The sequence below is a fragment of the Amphiura filiformis genome, chromosome 8, assembly GCF_039555335.1.
Source record: "Amphiura filiformis chromosome 8, Afil_fr2py, whole genome shotgun sequence".
Taxonomy (NCBI): Eukaryota; Metazoa; Echinodermata; class Ophiuroidea; order Amphilepidida; family Amphiuridae; genus Amphiura; species Amphiura filiformis.
Genome location: NC_092635.1, coordinates 18,806,477 through 18,828,669, shown reverse-complemented (window position 1 = coordinate 18,828,669; position 22,193 = coordinate 18,806,477). Strand labels below are relative to the sequence as shown.

General features: G+C 36.4%; 1 protein-coding gene across 1 annotated transcript in view; it reads right to left on the bottom strand.

Moving 5' to 3' along the window:
- The window catches only part of LOC140158749 (aldehyde dehydrogenase 1A1-like), a 55,905-nt gene extending 33,977 nt beyond the window's left edge, over positions 1-21,928 (bottom strand). The window contains exons 1-5 of the mRNA XM_072181956.1: positions 21,661-21,928; positions 15,622-15,675; positions 15,060-15,164; positions 3,071-3,211; positions 1,825-1,951 (exon numbers count right to left, since the gene is read on the bottom strand). Coding sequence (XP_072038057.1) covers positions 1,825-1,951; positions 3,071-3,211; positions 15,060-15,164; positions 15,622-15,675; positions 21,661-21,840 — 607 coding nt within the window. The 5' untranslated portion in view covers positions 21,841-21,928. The remainder of the gene's footprint in view (positions 1-1,824; positions 1,952-3,070; positions 3,212-15,059; positions 15,165-15,621; positions 15,676-21,660) is intronic.
- Positions 21,929-22,193: the final 265 nt, after the last annotated feature.

Here is a 22,193-nt window from a genome sequence, read left to right as displayed (position 1 = left end):
ATTGGTTTTGAACATATAGCGTGTTTCTATTGAGTCCCCTGCATTTTACCGGTAAAACTGTTCGCCGTCAAATAGCGGCGAAAGGCGGATAACGGTCAGTTTCCATTGCACGTTGTTTACCGGTAAACACTCGATGAACAGCGTCCACTGACACACCTTTAAAGTTTGCCGGCGAAAGGTCGTGCACTGGGGTCAATCCCCGGGTCAATCGCAAAGCATTGTGGATTTTAATATTGTAGTATTTTCTTAATTGTTTGGCTAAAAATGAGGTTGCAAACATGAGAAAAGAAGACTGAAGAATAATGTTTTTTTATTAGCGTTTTCATTCGTTCTCGTACATCAATTACGCCATTGGGAAATCCCCCTCAGTGATATCGACGTGAGTACTCAGTATTGTTATGCGCAAAAAAATAGGTCTTAGAATTTAATCTTTCACAGTTTAATTTCAGTTAATTCTTTTTAGCTTAATAGTAATTTAACATCAACAACATAATATTAAATTCATGAAATCTTTCTAATTTTCTGAAGCACACACCGCCGCTGGATCCGAGTTGATTTCTATTTTTTTTTTCGCATGCACATCTGGATTCATCCGCTGATGTTGTTGTTGTTTTATTTCATGGCTTTTACTAGGGTCATAAATCATAACTCATGTTGAATATTTAGCATAATATGTATAATGCAGGGATAATGCATTATGAATATTTACTTTATTTATAGCAAGTGAGTCAAATATTTGTATGTGATTAGGCCTAAGAATTTTTGCGAACGGAATGGCATAATCATGGTACATAAACAAGCTAACTCATTGATGATGCAGAGGTCAATTTCGCGACTCAACTTCCGTTTTCTTCCCTGTATGCGCATTCAATCAGAACGGAGTGAGTTTCTATTGACGTTTATAAGCGTCCCCGCTATTTTCCTTCCTCAAGAAGGAAAACGTTATGTAAAAACTCGCCCCTGTTTACCGGTAAATAGCGGGAAGGTCAGTTTCTATTGAGCAGAAATAATCCCTTTACCGTCTTTTTACCGGTAAACGGTCCCAATAGAAACACGCCTATAGTCAAAAATGGGCTGAAAGTACAAAAAAAGGTCTCAATATTTTAAATATCAGGGTGACTAGCATCCCAAAGGGCAGGGTAGGGGGGAAGGGGCTTACCATGGTGGCAGCTTCCCCCTGCTTATACCACTGGATGGGTGTATTTACATTTGCTCATATCTTTCAACCTTTTAGTGAAATACTTTGTTATAAAAATAGCAAAACTCACTGGATTTGTTTCTTGTATTTGAAATATGTGCATTGGATCATGCATCAACATCTCAGCGTGCATGCATTATTTAAACCAATTTCTCTTCGACAAGTAATATATAGTCATTAACCTATAATAAATAGGTCCAATTTTGCAGTATGGGATGTTCTCAGTTGATCCTCCTGGTTCTGGTTACAAAATCATCCTAAGTACTCAGTCTTGGTAAAGTGCAGGGTTGTAGCTACGCTGGGCGGTGGCGGGCGGACCTGCCCAGCACTCTTAATTTCCACCCGGCACTCAAGTTAATTTTGAGCCCAAATACCCCAGTCTCAAATGTTTCAAAATCAATGAACAATCGGTTTAAAAATGAGCAATTCTTATCAAAATTTCAGTTTTTTTACCACTTCATATAAATTTTACCCGCCACTAAAATTTGCCTAGCTATACCCCTGGTAAAGTGTATTCCTCTGTCCCTGGTTTAACCAAGACCGGTATCTTATCAGCATCTGGCAACATATCTCAAGAGCATTCCCTTCCTATCTAAACACAATTGACAAGGCCTCAGCAAACTTACCGATAGGGATTGTTTTGCCATGGATCTTATCAGCATACCCGCCATAGTACCTCAATACACTTACAGCCATTTCCACACATCCAGCTGCATTCTTCACCAACATTCCATTGTCAGAGGTTTCCAATTTCTGTAGATGAGATCAAAACATCTTTTTCATCAATCTTGGAACCTTTATTACTACTAGCTACTATTATGTTACTCACATTCAAATTCAATTCTCTACCACACATCATTCAAGATGCATCATTTGACAGCCTTGGTATCTTTTGGTATATTGTTTGCAATAACATTAAAGATAAGTGTCAATGATACAGGAAATTCTTCTTCTCTAATCTTCATAATTAATATGTGACCCCTCGGCACAACTGAGCCCTGAAGTCGCCAATCATCATTTTTGAGATATTCAACCAAAATATTCTGCTTGAAATTAGCTTTAAAATGATGTATATCATGTCTATAGTACTTGACATTTAAGTAGTGAAAAATCAATAAAACAGTCAATAAATCCTTTGTTTCCTATTGTTTATTGTTAAGTTCGATGGAGCATATCTCAATAGTGGCACTGGCGACATCCGGGCTCAGTTGTGCCGAGGGGTCACATATATGGTTGATTTCAAATTGCTTTTTAAAATGGGTATTCATGATACAAATTGTGTTAATTTGTATTTCCAACATTCACTTTTGTTATATCAGACAGTGGTACTCTGGACATGGCAAATTGGACATGGCAAATTACAAATGCCTTTTTTTTATACACAATTAAGTTTACACAAATGTTATTGTTGCATGATTCTGCTGTGCCTCTCTGTCAGTCAGGATTCATCCGTTGCTCATGCCTTTGGGCTTCAGCACTTCACCTCCCCTCTTGTGTGCATCTTGAACATAGTTGTTATTGGACCCTGTATATTGTACAGTGTTCTATCTAATGTTTAATCACATTGTTTTTTGAGTCCATTCTTTGATTGCATACATGAGCCAATATTTCAATTAAAGCCAGGTACCATGTCACTACATGTATAGCCCAAAAGAACGTCTTAGTAGACACTTACTTATCTGACACTGATCTTAGTGGTATAATAGCTTAGTATTATGCCTTACAGTTTGGCCCAAAGTGCCAATTTTTAACACTCTTGTCTTCAGTTCTTCTTTGATCTGTGGTTCCACATAAATGGCCAACTGTCCCATATTCTCATCTGTCTTTTCCCTTTTATACTCCTTTCTTTTATCACTCCTTTCATCTACTTACTGATATGTAATCTGCATCTCTTTCTACCAGGTCAGCCAATTTCATGAGGAGTCTTCCTCTTGCAGCTGCATCCATACGTCTCCATGGTGATCCCAGTTTGAAGGCATCTCTTGCAGCTTGGACAGCTTTGTCTACATCAGCCTACAATAAAAATGAAACCAAGTGAACTTCAATACAATAGTAACAATAAACTTGATCATTAGTATAGACTTTAAAGAGGTAGCCCTGCAAGAGCAGTTCTTCTGGGTGAACCAAACCTGCCTGGTTATCAAATTAATCAGTAACAATGTTATCTCTGAATTTAACAAGTGCTAATTAATGCAATAACATTAAAACATCAATTAGCACCTGTCAAATTCAGAGATAACCTTGACACTGATTAACTTGATAACCATGCAGGTTTGGATCACCCCAGAAGAACTGCTCTGGTGGGGCTTCCTCTTTAACTGGGTTAGCCAGTAGGTTAAAAAGGTTTTACTAGAAGTTTAAGAAGAGTTAATGGGGTACAGTCATTTAATTTCAACACCCAAAACATAGGACCAATTTATCAATATTTTGATAGAATATGTAAGTTGTGATTATAAAAAACCTGAACCTGCTACTGACTTGAAACTAATAAAAGTAAAATAGAGTGCCGTGGATGGCTATGGCACTTGTGCATTTATATTCCATCATTCATTATATACATGTAGGGCTGCCATCATACTGGGGCAATTCTCTTGGGGTATCATTCACCTTTCTCCTTGAATCATTCTTTTGGTTTTCATTTTAGGATGTCAACAATTTTGAAACTAATTTCGCTGGTCCTAGGCCAAACACAAATCATACACATATCCTGGATAAATATACAGCTGCAAAAACACTTGTAAACAGGTCCAAAAGATTTCCATTCAAATTTTCTATGATTTATTGAGCTATTGAGCAAGAATACCCCTTTGCTTTATCTATTCACATTACACAGAAACAGTGCTTTGATCTTGAAAATGACCATTTTAAGTTTTAGGTGAATTTTTGTTCAGAAAAATTGACCCATTGGTCAATAACCACTGGTGCCCCCTAGGGTTTCATAGCATATTGGTATTCAGGTTTTGTTGGTTGGTGCATGGTAACAGCTGGGTCAATGGTTTTGGTTCCAACTTCTCCCAGGTACCTTTGGTGTTTTGCTGTCCAGGGTCTACATGTATGGTCAAAGATAATATTGCCATAAGGTCAGTTGAGGTCACCACAGACTCAACACAGACTTCAGACTCATTCAGGGCCCTCAGGGAGAGCAGCACAAGTGCTAAATGAGGCTATTGTGCATAATAAAATGTAAATAAATCAAAATAAAATAAAATAAAACATACAGTAAGTGAACAAGGTGATACATGGGGCAAGGTTGATGAGCAAAAAGATTTGCATACTATTGCAATCTAGTTGTACCCCTGGTTGTACATTGATGTTGTCACCTCTGATACCTTTTGTGGTTTATGAGCTTTTATGGGAACAGTCCTTTCAGTTTGGTCACAGAGGAAAACGAAAAGTCACTACACCTAGCTTCTGAGTGGTACAAATAATACATGTATTAACCCTAACACCAGTAAAAACCACAAAATACCACGATGAAAAATTCATAACATGCATGCATCCCAGGGTCTGCGATGGCGCAATCACCGAAGTGTGATATGCTCACGGAATTGCTGGCCGGGCAGCAATAACCCGAGCAGCTACCGGTCCGCGTTCGCTTGGCATGCGAGGGGTCAAAGGTTCGAACCGGGGTGCCAAGTCAAAATTCTTCTTCTTCTTGAAAAATCGGATCTTCTCTGACTTCCGATACCAAAAAAGCATGGGTCAGTGTTAGGGTTAAAAAGATGTATTTTTCCAGATTAGAGTGTCCTTTACCCCTAACACCAGTAAAAACCACAAAATACCACGATGAAAAATTCATAACATGCATGCATCCCAGGGTCTGCGATGACGCAATCACCGAAGTGTGATATGCTCACGGAATTGCTGGCCGGGCAGCAATAACCCGAGCAGCTACCGGTCGCGTTCGTTCGCTTGGCATGCGAGGGGTCAAAGGTTCGAATCCGGGGTGCCAAGTCAAAAATTCTTCTTCTTCTTGAAAAAATCGGATCTTCTCTGACTTCCGATACCAAAAAGCATGGGTCAGTGTTAGGGTTAAAGGGTCCAAAAAATAGCCCTCCCTCCTAAAATTACAAAATATTTCTTTGCATAACTTGATATACTGTGCATATTGTTGATTTGAAACATTTAAAAACATGTGAATAGAGTAATCTTTTTGCTACCCACCCAAATTCTCCCCTCTCAAAATCATTTTTCTTTGGTCAAAAATAATTGTCCAAAAATGATTCTTTCAGAAAAAGTTGCACTTTTCAACATCCTATTAACATATTAAATGTATGTACTCGATATCAACATGATCATTGTTTTGATTAATTTAATTGTGGCTTTCTTCCTTTTTGTTCTGTTTGCATGAAAATGTATCAAATTTGGCCATATTGAAGTATTAAAATTGCTAAAAAATTTTGGTGATCCCTCCCCCCCTCTTTTTCGATTCTCAAGCGCACTGAACAAAACAAATTGGGGTCAACAATTAACAATTTCAGTTTGCATGAATAGGCCCATATAATTTTTCAAGTTTGGGGCACCATTCTCAATATCCTTGCCCCAGGCGCCATAACCCATAGCTATGCCATTGGATCTCGGAGAAAAGCTATGAGAGCGGGCATGGATCATGATAAACCAAGTGTACATATTATAGTCCTTGGGAGCAGCTGGGGCTTGAACCTGGGTCTCAGTCATGGTGCAAGGCCATTTTTTAAAGGGAACAACCGCTGTGCCATTTCATACAATATTATGAAAATAATATTAATTAAAAGACAGAAGTGCCTGTTTTCCCAAATCCCCCTTTATCTATCTGGTGCAAATACTGAACAGTTTCTTAAAGCTCCCAAATGCTCAAAAGTCCAATCCCATTTTTGACATAAAATCCCCCCCCCATTGCCATTGACAAGTGGCCCACCTAATTAAAATTTAAACTATTAAGGGGTGGGGTATGGACGTTTGGACAGTATTTATTTTGGGACATTAAAGCACATCAGACATATCGAATTGCATTCTGAATACGAAGAATGTCATTCTGATATCAAATAATTTTGATTTTTTGAAATTCGCAATTTAATACACATTTTATGGCAAATCATTGAAAATTGATATTTTTGATATTTAACAGTACTTGAAGTAAACTTTATAAATCTGATGATTTATACTTAAAGTGTATGTAGGTGGGATGAAAAGCCGACGATCAATTGAAAATTTTGACCTTTCGTATTGAAGATATGGATTTTTTTCCCCAAAACACCAAAAAAAATTAGGTCTTTTGGGGAAAACTAGAGCGATAACCGCACCATAGCTGAACCATGTGGCTTCAGCAGTATATTGTGGTAGGCCTATACCACTGTCACCCGGAGTGCATATCAATTTCAGCTCAATTGGAGCATTTTGAAAAACTTGACCTTTGACCCCTTTATGACCCCTTAATGACCTTAAATGAATTTTAAAATATTTTTAAATGTTTAGATTGTCATAAGGATCATTGCATTAAAATTTCAGCTCAATTGGAGCATTTTGAAAAACTTGTCCTTTGACCCCTTTATGACCCCTTAATGACCTTAAATAAATTTTAAAATATTTTTAAATGTTTAGATTGTCATGTTTTACACATGTTTAGAATGTCATAAGGATCATTGCATTTAAATTTAAGCTCAATCGGAGCATTTTCGGTTAAAATGACCTTTTTTGACCCCTGTGACCCCTGGATGACCTCTGACGTTTGGAAATATTGTTATTATATTCTTTATGTTTTCCTCTTTCATATGACACCACTCATGGGGTCATACCTTTGTGGCATTTAGAGATATGTCCATTTCAGACCAAAAGGTTAGTTAGGGACCTAGTAACCTAGTAACATAGACAGTTATACACCAATCCGACTAGGCCATTCCTGCGGTGTCCCCGACGTAAAACTGCGGTGTCCCAAGGTCGGGGGTTCAATCAATTACTTGTTAGTGTGCTATACAGAATTGTACACAACAGTAATTTTCAATACACGACCATGAATTGATTGAACAAATTAAATCTCCCGCACTGGTACAATTGTGGTTCCGTCAATAGAGGGCCAAATACAGTAAACGCTTCTCGGATTGGTGTATAGGCTGATACCATTTCATGGTTCAGCAAAAATCAATATCTTCAATAGGAAAGGCCAAAATTTTCAATTGACCGTCAGCTTTTCCTCCCTGCTACATACACTTTAAGAATATATCATTAGATTTATATAATTTACTTCGAGGACTGTTATATATCAAAAATTTGAAAAATATCAATTTTTTATAATTTGTCATAAAATTTGTATTATATTGTAATTTTCAAAAAATGAAAATTATTTGATATCAGAAAGACATGCTTCGTATTCAGAATGCAATTCGATAGGTCTGAAGTGCTCTCATGTCCCACAAAAAATACTGTCGAAACGCAATAAACGCTCATTTTAGATCCCTTAAGGTGTAAGAAAACATCCCATTAATATCATTGCCTCAGGAGGAGCAGGTGTTCTCCACTTCAAATTTGCTGAAGTCAATTTGGAATATTAATGACCTGGAAATTCCAAATTACTCACTAGATTGAGAGAAATGATCAGCTACACAACTAGATAATATAGGCGAATACTGGTGATGAGTAAAATGTTACTTTAATTCTAGGATATGAGGATGTAACTTCTTCATCCCGGCTTCTTCATATTTAATAGAAATTAGTCATGACACTGTATTTATATTTGTTTACAGGACAGGGGGCTATTTTAATGTGCCTCGTGGCACGTTCGTGCAGTGAGAATAAAAATTGGTGCACTGAGAATCAAAAATCTGTGCTTAAAATATTTCTACACAAGTTTCAACCTGAGAATTTACGACACTGTGTGACATTTTAAGAAATTGTATGCTCATGTGTGCATGTTATGCAACTTTGTAGAGTTTGTATACATTTTTGTATTATGAGTAATTTTTTGTATAACATAATATCATTTTAAACTTGATATCAGCAAACCAACTGTGTAGTGAGTGTACTTTCTGTCATCAAGCTGCAGCTAGGTAAAAAAACATCAATTAAATGGATCAACATTTTAAATGAAAACCTACCCTTCTAAATCAATCCATTTCACAAAGATTGTTATTATATGAAATTGTATGCACATGTGTGCATTTTATGCAATTTTGCAGAGTTTTTATTCATTATTAATATATTTTGATTAACATAAATTTCTATACATAATACCGTTAACGTGACATTAACGAAACAGCTGTGCAATTTCATTAAGCTGTAGCTATAAAGATATAGACCCTGTTTACACAGAACCTGATGTCAACTTTAGTCGACTTTGATTTGAACGACTTCATTTGTGTGTAAACAGGGTTGTCGTGATTAGAACTCGACTTCAGAAGTCGACTTCAAATGATGACCTGGAGCAACATTTGCTGAATTCAAAGTCGACTTCATATCAAACTCGACTTTTGCAGTGTAAACGAACACGTAACACGTAAGTCGACTTCATAATGGTTATTTGAAGCATGAGCCAGTGATGGCATAAAAGTTGAATTCACAATTTGTTTTGAACTCGACTACCATGTAAACACCCCTTCAAGAAATAATTTATGCTAATCCTTATTCGTAATCTGAATTTGATGTCGCAATTGAAGTAGACTTTTCTCTGTGTAAACGGGGTCTTGGACAAGTCAATTAAATGGATTTATATTTTAAATGAAACCTACCTTTATAAATAACTCCACACAATTTCATTAAAATTTGATAAAACATACATGTAATGCCGCTAATTTTAAATATTCGTAAACCTGGTGTGTACTTTCATCGAGCTGTAGCTAGGCTCATAAACTGACAATAAAAATCGAGTCATATGCACTTTCAAAATCTATATTTTATGTAGCTGTTTAGTTATGGCAGAACATTTTTTCCAACACTGTGAAATCAGGTATTTACCAGGACCCTGACAGCAAGTTCAGAAGTATGTTACTGCGTCGAAGTGGCCATTGACCCTGTCATCGCGTATCAGGAACTACCGGTCATGTATGGTGCACTTGAACGTGCCCTATACGTGTTATTGATCGCGTAGGACGCTTGTGCTGGCGACGCGTTTGTTAGCACCCCGGCGACCCCCGCGTTGCTGTTAGCACCCCATGGCAGCTCCCATACGTGTGTCAATTTGTAATTCGCAGAATTTTATTTTTCAGGCTCTGTAGCGTGCAAATTTGGCTGGTCCTATTTTTACAGTGGGGGACCTGTATTTACTAGCATTTGCAGGTATTTTTAGCCACCAGTTCATGAAGTGAAAATCTTGAAATTTAGAAATTCAAAAAAGAAAACCAAAAAAAGATGTTAATTTTTTTAAAGCTATTAAAAGAAATGATGTGTGACTTACATACATCATTGATTTGTTCTCCAATGCCAAAAATGGCTACATGTCATTAACAACTCACCCACTGTAAATAATTTAAATGCAGGGATCTTTAAGGGGGAATAATACCCTGATTTTCATCAGTACCCCTCTTCTTTTTTTTCTTGCAAATTTATAAAGTACATAAATATGTTCATCACCTCATGCCCTGAACTTATATAAAATAAATCTACATACAAAGTGCTTTTAAACCCATTTTAGTAAATCATTTTAGCCCTATATATTTTTTGTTTACTGTATCCTAGTAACTTCAGATGTGTGTTTCATAACAAACCATAATTTATTCCATTCAACATGTTCAAGTAGAGTACATGAATAGAATACATTAAATCCTTTGTTATACTCTCTATAGAAAATCCAGTGGTGCATGCAAAATAACAGTTAATATTAACACTGAATAAATTAAATAAACACTTGCACAATGGATGTATAGTCATTAGTCAATTTAATACTATAATGTGTTGTTAGGAGAAGAAAAGGCTATTAGGTCACCGTATGTCAGGTTATAGGTCAATTGGTTCAGGTCAAATTTAAGCATCAATTTTGAATACACATGTGAGAGTCTGTGATATCATAATGAGGCATAATTTTGATATTCTGTCTTTAACTGGATATATATCGAGAAGTGCAAGGTGGATATACTAATATACCTTGGGATGTAAATGGTGAGTACAATTTAGGATGCCTAGTTGAGATGGATTTCACAAATAAATATAAAATAGTTACCAAAATCACAAAAGTTAAGCTTGTAACGGAAAACTACCCAATATGGTGGTATAGGTGACAAGAAATACAATTTTTTTCAACATTGCTGTAGTATGGTTGTGGTAACCTGTTACCTATGGCTTAATTAAGTTTCTATGAAATAATGTCGCAAGTTAAAAATACAAAATATAGCTCAACATTGAAAATAGAAGCATTTTAACCAGTTCCTTTTTTGATAGTTGTGGAGGACCAAGTTCATGAAGTCATAAAAGAAATCAGGAACCACTTATTCCCATTTTACATATCAACTTTATTTCCCTAATGTGTTAGCAACACATATCCAAAATTTTAACGAAATCCGTTGATAGTAAGCTTTCCAAAATGAAGTGAATTTAAATCATCAGTGATGTACCACCTTTTGGCTTCTACTTTTAAAAGCATGTAAGCTACGTTGATACCGATGCCACCAATAAAACGAGAAGATTTGCCCTTCATTTTGCATACCACTTTGTCCAATTGTTTTTTGTAATTTCTTCACAAAATGCAAAAAAATGCAAAAAAAAATCAATGGGTGTAGTACCCCCTTAAGGTTTGTGGATGAGTTTATAATACTCAAATTTTATGCAATCAATATGCAAAAATCACTGGCATATTTGAAATCGGTAGCACCGTGGGGGACATTTCCCCCCAGACTCTGGCTCTCCCCCTCCCCTCAGCAAAGAATATCAATTCAGAATTGCACATTCCATAATGTCACTTTTAATAGAAAGTGTAATACAAACATGCTTTGTAAATAGTATTAATTCACTAGTTCTTGAAATAAGTCTTGCAATGTCATCAACTACAAATCTTAGATTTTTGTTTGTACATAAATTTAAGACAGGCCCGTACGCAGGAAAAGTGGACTTTTTCAAGAGGGGGGGGGGGGGCGATTTTGAGAAAAGTGGACTTTCTTCCCAAAATTTGGGACTTTTTTTGACCAAAAAAGCATAAAAAACAGATTTTTACGAGCCTGATCTAAGATGTTAAAGATATGTACATGTTTCTGATGGTGGATCTATATAAAACACTACAGAAAATGCTCTAAGATGTTTAGATACATCAAGATGCGACTGACAGTGGATCTATATAAGGGAAGTGCTCCAGGGCAGATGGATAAGTCAAGGTATTGCAACTTATTCAAGAGTTAATAATGTGTAGCTAATGCAGATCTGAGTGCCTTTAGAGTAATTACTTGTTTTCGACGATGAATCACTATAGTGTGTCTCGTGACTCTCGTCTCAAGTTAAGAGTAACGATGCTAGATTTCTAGATGCTAGAAATCCAACTTGGCGTTACTCTCAACTTGAGATGAGATACACTAGTATATTGCACACCCCAATCTGTAAGGACACAGTTCTTGAACCTCTATATGCTTGTACATTCACAGAATGACCTCTGTATGCAATGGGTACAAAATCTCATACTCCACAACTTGAGGTCAACTTTTGAGTAATGGGTTTATTGAACTATGCCATTGGGAATGAGAGCATTTTGGCTATAGCATTGTGAATTTGTTTTTAGAGAAATACACAAGATATAATTATTTATTACAAGTAGGGCTCTGTATCAAATTTTGATGACTATTCTGCATGACTTGCTTTAATTTTGCTAATTTTCCTTAAATTCGATCATCAATGACCATCTTAAAAATGTCAACTCTAGCAACACGTTTAAACAAAAAAGCTTTGTTATTATCTACAAGTCGGGGGGGGGATTAGTTGTATGTATTTTTGGCCTTTTGGACCCCCTTTTTCTAGGGTAATTTTGGTGCATAAAAAAAAATGGGTCATTTTTTCACCAAAAAAAAATGGAAAATATCCTCCTAATTTTGCCTCACCATAGCCAAAATGTTCCAAATTTATCAACATTTGGCAGTTAAGTGTGACAATTTGAATAACATTTGGCAAGAAATTGTGACTTTTGGATCGATATATAGTGATGGGTCCACTTTCAAATTCCCCCATAAAGTAGAACACAAAATCTTGATTAAAAACCAAATTTGATGGCCTGCAACAAAACGTTACCTTCTGAAATTCAGGCCTCTTGAAATGTTTTCTTTGTATAGATGTAGCTGGATAGCAATGAGGGAAAGTGTTGAAACCAAATATCTACATCCAATTCTGATTACTTCTACACTGCAATATCAAGCAAATGAAAACACTGCAGGAATACATTGAAGGAATTACTACTGTGCACCATGTCCATGGCCTTCTGGTTACAAATGATGCTGCGTAATTACTTATTACAAATTGAAATTTTCAACCTGATTTTCAGATGCCTTGAAACCACCTTTCACAAATAAAGATTTGTCCACTTACATTTGCATTCAAATTGGAGTGGACTGGAAATTTAACTACTAAATTTTAAGCTTCCAATGCCTCTGCTGCAAAAACTAGGCAAATGGGTATTCTCATGTTTATGATATTTGGGTTTGCAATTTTTCAAATAAATAACTTTATCTTAGATATTGATTGCAAGTAAGCACAGGCTTCTGTACTGTACTCTGATAGTCTGATACCTGTATGATGATCTTAAAGATTTAAGTCGCTCGCTGTTTGAGAGGCGTCACAGTTTGAGAACGGGGCTAGTTCCAATTTTAAGAAAGCATGGAGTTTTTTAAATCTTCAAACAGATTAAAATCTGTAAAAGGATATTGTAGGTATTTTAAGTGTATTGTTAAAACAATACATTTCTTTACATAAATATATAGGCTATATATTTAAAATTTATTTGCAGCATAATTTTTATTTATTCCTTTTATGCCTATGCTATAAAATAACATTTAACCTAAAATGCCAAAAAATATGTCAGATTTTGAGCTTAAACAATTTGAAACCAAGATACTATCAAAAAATAAAAAACAAAGAACAACAAATACCAGCAACAAACAAAAAACAAAACAATTAGGCAATTAAAAATTAAGCATAAATTGTAATTTTGAACCAACACAGGCTGTATAAAATGGTACATGCAAAGTGTCAGCTGTAATGCCTCCACCCTGATGCGCAGCTGCGGTGCAGTGGTCTTTCCCACCAAATTTCATGAAGTTGCAGCAGTCTATGGTGATTTGACCCTGGATGACCTTGAATGACCCTAGAATAACCTTGATATTTTTGTCTCATTTTGGAACCTGCAACAATCTACTACCATTTGACCTTGGATTACCCCCAAATGACCTTGATATTTAGCATATTTTGCACTGAAAATCTAAAATAGGTTGAGAACCTCTGGCTGTGCTACTCCCCACCAAGTCACATCATTGTAACAAATATGGATCTCCAGAAAATTGGTGCTTGATATGCATAAATTACGCAAATTACCTATTTAATTACCATATTTTGAGAAGAAAACCTGCTGGAATTTGAAGACTGCCAAATGCCGCTCCATCCACCAAATTGCCTTACCAGTTCCAACCTCGGACGGTTGGAATGACGACACAGACAGACAGACAGACAACCGGGAAACATAATACCTCTGGTGGAGTCATAAAATTGCAAGTGATTTTGCACAGTTGCTACAAGCGTCCAGTGATAGCTGTGGCTAGCGACTTGGCAACAAAGTCAACTGGTTGTGATTTGACGCTATGCCATGCTATAGTTTGATCAGCTCATAATCGGCGGGAATTGTTAGGCTTTTACCACTATGCCGAAAAGTAGATCCACATTTGATATAGTTGACCTGTTTGCTCGAAATTGTGTGCGTTTAAAATAAAGTAGACAAAGTAGGACTTGAATTAATAATTCATGATACTTCTGGCATGATGTCACAAGACAATTCTCGAAATAAAAATATATTGATATTAATCCGCGATGTTATAAGGCCTGCCGATTACGAGCCGATCAAAGTATAGTAACTTATCGATCAGATCTCAGCAATCACTTTTGGTCAACAAAAATATGTTGTGATTGCTTTATGCTAGGCACCGGAGTTTCGCGCGATTTAAAACGGCAAAATGCGCGGCCGTTTTTTTATAAAGCGCGAAAATTCAAGTCAAAAAGCGCGAAAATGCGTTTTCCAGTATTTACCCTGCTGCTAGTCAACCACTCAACCAGGAACACGGAAAACCATTGCAAAAACAATGCTAGTATAAGCTTCCAAATTAGACTTCTATTTCTTACCTTTTTTCTCTGCTGAAAAACATCACAAAGCAGATAATTATCACTTGTTATTTCCCTCTTCGTGTTCGAATAAAATATTTGAGCCTTTGCTACACTGGAAATTATAACCCCCCTCCGTGTATATAATTTTATTCTGAAAACTTTTTAATACCCGCGCACGTGGGAAATCTCTAGCAATCTCTAGCATGCCCCGTACCGCAAGAGTGGGAAACCCGTCCTCATATGACGTGACGGGTTTCCCACTCTTATCCCTGAGCCAAGAAAGAGTAAAACTGACGGAATAGAAATGCTGACGCATGCGCAGGTCTTATTCGGATTATATTTTACAACTTCTGGAAGCTTGGTGAGTCATTATTTTTTCGTCGATGTTTGCATTAAAACTATTTATTATCAGTTTGTGTTTGTTTATTGGTGAATTTACATTGAAAAGTAGTGTGTTTGGCAAAATTCTCAAAATTCACGATGGACCACCAAAATCGCGATCATGCCCACTATTTGAATTCATATTTTAGCAATAATGTTGAATGGGAGTTATTGCACCTACTTGCCTCATGAACATTGTTACCCCCCTCCTTCCCTCTCCAACAAACCTTACCTTGTCTCCTTCTTGAATGTCAGTTACTTTCTTCTGGTTGATGGGGTTGATGCATGGGAATGTCTTGCCGCTTACAGAGTTCACAAACTCATTATTGATAAAAATCTGGGCCAAAACAAATTGAGAATACAGATTAGTGCCTTATTGAAGTTATTGCAGGGCAAGATTTTTTCCACCCAGATCCTGGCATTCTCTGAATAATACCAACCCAACCTGACATGACCCAAACAATTAGGAACAACCCGCTGTATTTGGACCCCCACCCCCACATCAGACAGGCCAAAATCATATATATAGACTGAACGCAAATCATGTGGATTATGGCAACTATTTAATATTAATTGTTTATAGTATTATGACAATAAGTTTGTTTTAAAGAACAACATTTAAAAGTGATCAAAAAATCTGAAAAACTCTTTCATTTGGGCTCCCTCCTCCGCAATCCGCATATGGATCAAGAAGTGCCCACTTCAGTAACTTCTGTTTTGGACCAAGTGCAGCTCAAAGAGGGCACGGTCAGAAAGGGCGAAAAGGAGAAAAAGAGGAGAAGAAGAGAAATTACCTGTGTGAACCGGACTTCTGGTGCTGCCATGATGACCACTAGATGCTGATAAACCTAAACAGGTGAAACATACCAAAAATGTGAAACATACCAAAAATGTGAAACATACCAATGATTTGCTAACCCATAAAACACTACAAATTGATGAAAATCCAGATTTTGGTATTTGTAAGATATTTGTTAACCAAATCTGTCCAATGTGTCAAAATCTAGAAAAATCATTCATAGAAAGGAAAGGATTTCTAAATTTCTACCCCTGCATATATATGAGCACAATGTCTACCTCTGAGTGAGGCCCGAGGGGGCTGGGGTATTCAAGGTCCAAAGCCAAAATTATTGCAGTGTGCCAATGGGACAGAAATCAAGGAGCTCAAGCTTTTAATTGGAGCAGTTCTGTAATTTGTGGATGTACATTTCACAGACTTTGAGGACCCATATCGTTTAACTTATGGAGGCATATGGATTTTGAATACTTGTATTGGAAGTATCTCTGATAGAAGTATAAAACCTGAACATTTAATTCATTCTTGGTTCACATGACAGGTCACAAAAACATCCCTGTTAGTTACGGATATACTCACAGAAAGTGAACTTTTTAAGGTACGGTACGTTACATGTGTTTCAGTCGTAATTACTCTGAAGTGTACAGATTTTTGATGGAAACTAATACAGTTTTGTTTGTATGAGGAACCAAGCTAAAGAAACACAGCAAAGACAAAAATCTGTTTTTTTTTATCTTACAGGTTAAAATTACTCGGTTTCAGCTGTTGGGGACGTACATTTTTTGTGTTGCAGACGTACGCTCTGATTTTTGTCAATTGGTACGCCCGCAACGAGTTCCGGACGTTATTTCTAAACTAGGCGGTTACCTATATTTGGCGGTTCTCGGCTGTCGCGATTACCTGGCTGATGGTGACTGTACCCACCCAGTTTATAATAATAATAATAATCTTTCTTTATTGAGGGTAATTCCACTTCAGTGTCAAGCACTGCTTTCCAAGCAGGCCCTCATACAATTATAAATAATGTAAAGTACATAAATTGATAAACGGTAAATACACATGATAAATCAAAAGCATAATATTGGTTACATACATGTATGGCAAAGATTATATAAAATACAAACTAAAGTTAAGATGTTCTTATAAAAGTACAATTTATAAGGGAATAGAAATACAAGTTATTTAGCAGAAATATTTGTTTGCACTTTAAATTGATACAAAGACATATTATTTAATTCTTTGCGGATTTGAGGTGCAATTCCATTCCAAGTATTAGCAGCTCTGACATGGAATGTACGCTTGCCTGAATTTGAATTACATTTTGGTACAACCAAAGTGTTTGATGTATGATTCCTGGTAATATGCATATGACTATCATGAACAAATTCAAATTGAGATGATAGATAAGATGGCCCTATATTTCTTAAACACTTAAAAACTAAAATGAGAAGTTGATTTTGCCATCTATCATTTAGTGTTAACCACTTTAGTGTACTCATTAAGTTACTTATTGGTGTTCTAATATCTGCAGATAAAATTGTCCTGGCTAGCTGATTTTGTAACACTTGCAGCCTTGTTTGAAATTCACTAGAAAAATTACTCCATACAGAACTTCCATAATCAAATTGAGGCATAACAAGTGCATTTGATAACATAACAATGGTTTGACGAGGCAGGAAGTATTTAACACGCCTAATGACACCAATTTTTTTAGAAACATTTTTACATAAATAATCTACATGAGGTGACCAAGAAAGTTTAGAATCAAGTTTTACTCCAAGATATTTAAACTCATGAACTCGTTCAATAATAAAACTACCCTCATATGTTAGATTTATATCATTAAACTTTTCAAGCATGTGGTTGGTACCAAAGATCATAAACTTGGTCTTATCAACATTTAAAGTAAGTTTGTTTATGTGAAACCAATTTGCTACACTGTGAAGACTTGACTCTAGTTTAGCTTGCATTTCCAAAACATTCTTTCCTTTACACATTAAACTTGTATCATCTGCATACATAATGGTTTTACAGTTAACAGCATTAGGCATACAATTTACAAAAATAATAAATAACAAAGGACCCAAGATTGATCCTTGCGGAATTCCAATATTTACATTTTCAAAATCAGATAAAGAAGAATTTACACTAACTGTTTGAGATCTTTTATACAAATATGATTTAAACCACAGAAGCTCTCTGCCTTGAACACCATATTTTTCAAGTTTTTTAAGAAGTATTTCATGGTTGACCGTGTCAAAAGCTTTCTTTAAATCAATAAATATAACACCAGTAGCAAATCCACTATCCATGTTCTTAAGAATAAAATCTTCTACATTAAGTAAAGTTGTGGTAGTTGAATGGTTGGCACGGAAACCAGATTGATCTTCAGAGAGAAGACCTGCATTAGTCATAAACATATACAATTGATCATGAATGGTTTAATGCCCATATGACAGTTTTTACTTATTTGACTTCAGATGACCCCTGCCAGTGGTGACCCCTAAATGACCTTCCCAAAATTTGGCTCTAAATGTTGTCTGTTCCCACCAAGTTCCATTCCCATACGACAGTTTTTACTAATTTGACTCAGATGACCCCTGGATGACCCCAAAATGACCTTCCAAATACTTGGCTCTTATTATGTTGACGGTACCGTAACCACAGACTACCACAGACCATGTATCAACAGTCAAAGTCCCCGTGTATTGTATAGTGCGATTTCTCGCATGAGGGCCAATTGTTCGATCGTGCCGTGTCTAACAATCATGCCAGCGCTGCGTGCTTTTGCGTATAAGTGCGTGAAAATACGCAGAAAAATTATGTTAGATGAAATTCAATAGTAGATCGGTAAACTACATTCTAAGTCGTTTGGACAATTTTAAAATATTGACTGTTTTTGAATGTGTGTGACATAATAACGGAATTGCCCAAATTTGTATTAAAATATAGGGATTCAAGTAGTGCGGAGCTCAGTGGCGGGCTGGCGGCAACCAGGAATTTTTTGGGAAGGGGTGCATGGAGGGTCAGGGGCAAAGTAAATTTCAGGGGGGGGGGCAAAATCAACAAATTTTGCGCAATATTCAGGTTTTTCATTTATAATTGATATCTATCAATACCCAAAATCGAACTAAGAAAAAGATACATGAGGTATCATGGTGTACACCCCTTGGTCAGTTAACAGTTGTGGCATAGAATGACTCATATTCATGTTTGGACATTATAATTTAGGCCAAGTAAAATAAATAACATGTATAACGTTCCCCACAGCAGCTGAAAGAGGTATCCCAGCAAGCATTGCAGTATAGCTGCATGCTCCATAGCAAATGTATACAAAATCAGTGGCGTACCGTGGCCGCCCCAACCCCGGGGGGCTGAAGAAAATTCAATTTTGCCGCCCCTTCCTCAACAGCCCGAAAAGGTTGACCCAATTTTTTTTTTTCGGTCATTTGAAAAGTGAAGAGCAAAAAAAAAAAAATAAATAAAAAAGTGTTTCAGACGCTAGCGCCCTAAAAGCAGCACATTTGATGTATAGTACCATTTTTTCAAAATTTTTTATGCTTTATCAAATTTTTCCGCCCTCTTAGTTTTTTGCCGCCTTCCTTCTTCCGCCGCCCTTCATTTTGGCCGCCCCTGCTTTTTACCCGGGGGCTGGCGCCCAAAGCCCCCCAAAATACGAGCATGATTAAATATAAACAAGAGCCGCTTAGATATTGAGAGCTATGGATATTTTCACAATACTTAAAGGGGGGTAACCCTATTGGTTTTGGATATGGATTGTCTTTAAAATTACATAATAATATCAAATATCGCCCCTTTATGCTGCTTTGTGAAAAAGCGAGCATTTTCAGCGTAAATATGAATAAATAGCCAAATTTGCAATCCAATACCTTGGTATATGTGAATTGCATTCTGGGTAAGCAAGCAACAACAACCATTTCCGTTTGTATGATTTAATTTAATGCTGACATGCTGTACAATCAATGCCCGGCCCGTATGGAGCGAAAAATATTTGTTTTTTTTTCAGTATCGTTTCAGAAAAAAGGAAACAAAATATATTTCCCTTGCAATATGTACATTTCAAATTAATATAAAAAAAGTTTGGGTTAAAATGGAGAGGAAAAAAAAAACATTCCGATACCGGATTTTGAACCGGGTACCTCTCGGGTAGAAACATGGCGCGCACGCTAACCGACTGAGCTAATCGGCCCGCTGCCTCCATCGTGGAAATTTTATAATTAAATACGGCACACCGTCTAGACGCGTCTCCTCAGCAGTTAGTGTGGTTCGCTTTTTTCACAGAATGTAGCTGTTGAGGAGACTGATATTTCGAGCTATTTCGTTCATAATTCCCGGCCCAGAAATCCAAAGTATTTACCACTGTTTACAAACTGGTAGCCTGTAAAAGCCGCTGTGTTTCATGATTTCTCCGAAATACATCGACTTGGAGCGTCAAATTTCAGGATAGTAATGAGAAAAATAGTAGGCCCTATCTATTATGTGATACCAAAACCTCATCAACAATGAAAAAAATCGGGGGGATGATGCTGTCGATCGGGTTACGGACCTTTAAGGGATCTAAAATGAGCGTTTATTGTGTTTCGACAATATTTTTTGTGGGACATGAGAGCACCTCAGACCTATCGAATTGCATTCTGAATACGAAGCATGTCTTTCTGATATCAAATAATTTTCATTTTTTGAAAATTACAATATAATACAAATTTTATGACAAATTATAAAAAATTGATATTTTTCAAATTTTTGATATAACAGTCCTCGAAGTAAATTATATAAATTTAATGATATATTCTTAAAGTGTATGTAGCAGGAAGGAAAAGCCGACGGTCAATTGAAAATTTTGACCTTTCATATTGAAGATTTGGATTTTTTCCCAAAAAGACCTAATTTTTGTTTGTGTTTTGGGAAAAAAAATCCATATCTTCAATACGAAAGGTCAAAATTTTCAATTGATCGTCGGATTTTCATCCCACCTACATACACTTTAAGTATAAATCATCAGATTTATAAAGTTTACTTCAAGTACTGTTCAAAAATATCAATTTTAATGATTTGCCATAAAATGTGTATTAAATTGCAATTTCAAAAAATCAAAATTATTTGATATCAGAATGACATTCTTCAGATTCAGAATGCAATTCAATGTCTGATGTGCTCTAATGTCCCAAAATAAATACTGTCCAAACGTTCATACCCCAGCCCTTAAGGGGTCATATTTTTGCAAACAAAAGTCTTAACCTCCCCTGATTTAAGCCAGTTGAAAGTTGAAGTGATGGATTTTGTGTACATTTGCTATGGCACATACAGTTCTATTATGGTACCGCAAAGCATAATGGGATACTCCCTTCAGCTGCTGTGAACGTTCCCACCCTCACCGATTTTTGGAGATTTTCAAATATTTTTGTTATTTTTCCTAAATTTGCTTCCTTACTTTGTTAATTTGTTTCTAAAAATGTTGTGATGAAAAGATATGTTAAAGAAGTTTTTGGTTATCATTTATAAACACATAGTCCGAGGTGCTCTGACGATAACACTCCGATCGCCAGGCAATCTACGTTATTAACGTAAGTAGGCCAGTGGGACAACGAAACCGCTACGTGAACGAGCTAATAAACACATTGCAAACACTTTAAAAAACAACAACATAATATAAACAAATTATAAGGCCCTCCCTCACTGATTTTTTAAAAAGTCCGGATGATATACAAAATACATGTGTTTGTTTTTTTTACTTGGCCTATAGTAACAAAACATATTAGAACAGCGCTTAATATAGCGCAATACCAAAATTGAGCTTTACAATTTACAACATTCAAATACAAAACATTTAGTTTACAGCAAAATTTGAATTAAATACAATTACCATTAGAAAATTATGTTTTGCACGTAAAATGACAATGAATTAGCAGTGCAGATAATACCCAATGTAAAATTAATGACCCATGTAACTATCATTACGGTACTATGTCATTGAACCAGGGTTGAACTTACTTCTAGCTAAGTTACAGTGCCTTACAGTGTTGAACTTGTTGAACACAATGGACAACAAACGAAATCGAAGCCAGGGCAGCCGCCGCTCAGCAACTCGAGTAATATGATTATCGGACTCGGAGTCGGAGAGACCACGTAGGAGAGGCAGCCTCAGTACATACAGGTGCACCACACGATTGTGTACATTTGCAAGATTTATTAACATAGGAATGACTGGGTCATGGTCACAATGTCACGGTCAGATCCAGGTCAAATCTCAAATCCATGCATCCCGGGTCTAAAATTTTTACTGGCAGAGCTAGATGGCTCAGCTCAGCTAGACTAAATCCGTCAGTCTCCTAACCTATGCGCACGGCCGCTTCTCTGTAGACTGGATCCTTCAGTCTTTCAACAACTACGCACGGTCATCGGGTTGTGCTGTTGGTGAAGACTGAACTGTTCTGCGTTCCAAATCAGGAGCAGTGAAAAATGAATATTTAGTAGAATTTGATTACGTCACTGTTTCAGCGACTATGTATCTCATATCATGCTACTATGGGAATATAAAGGCAAACGGAG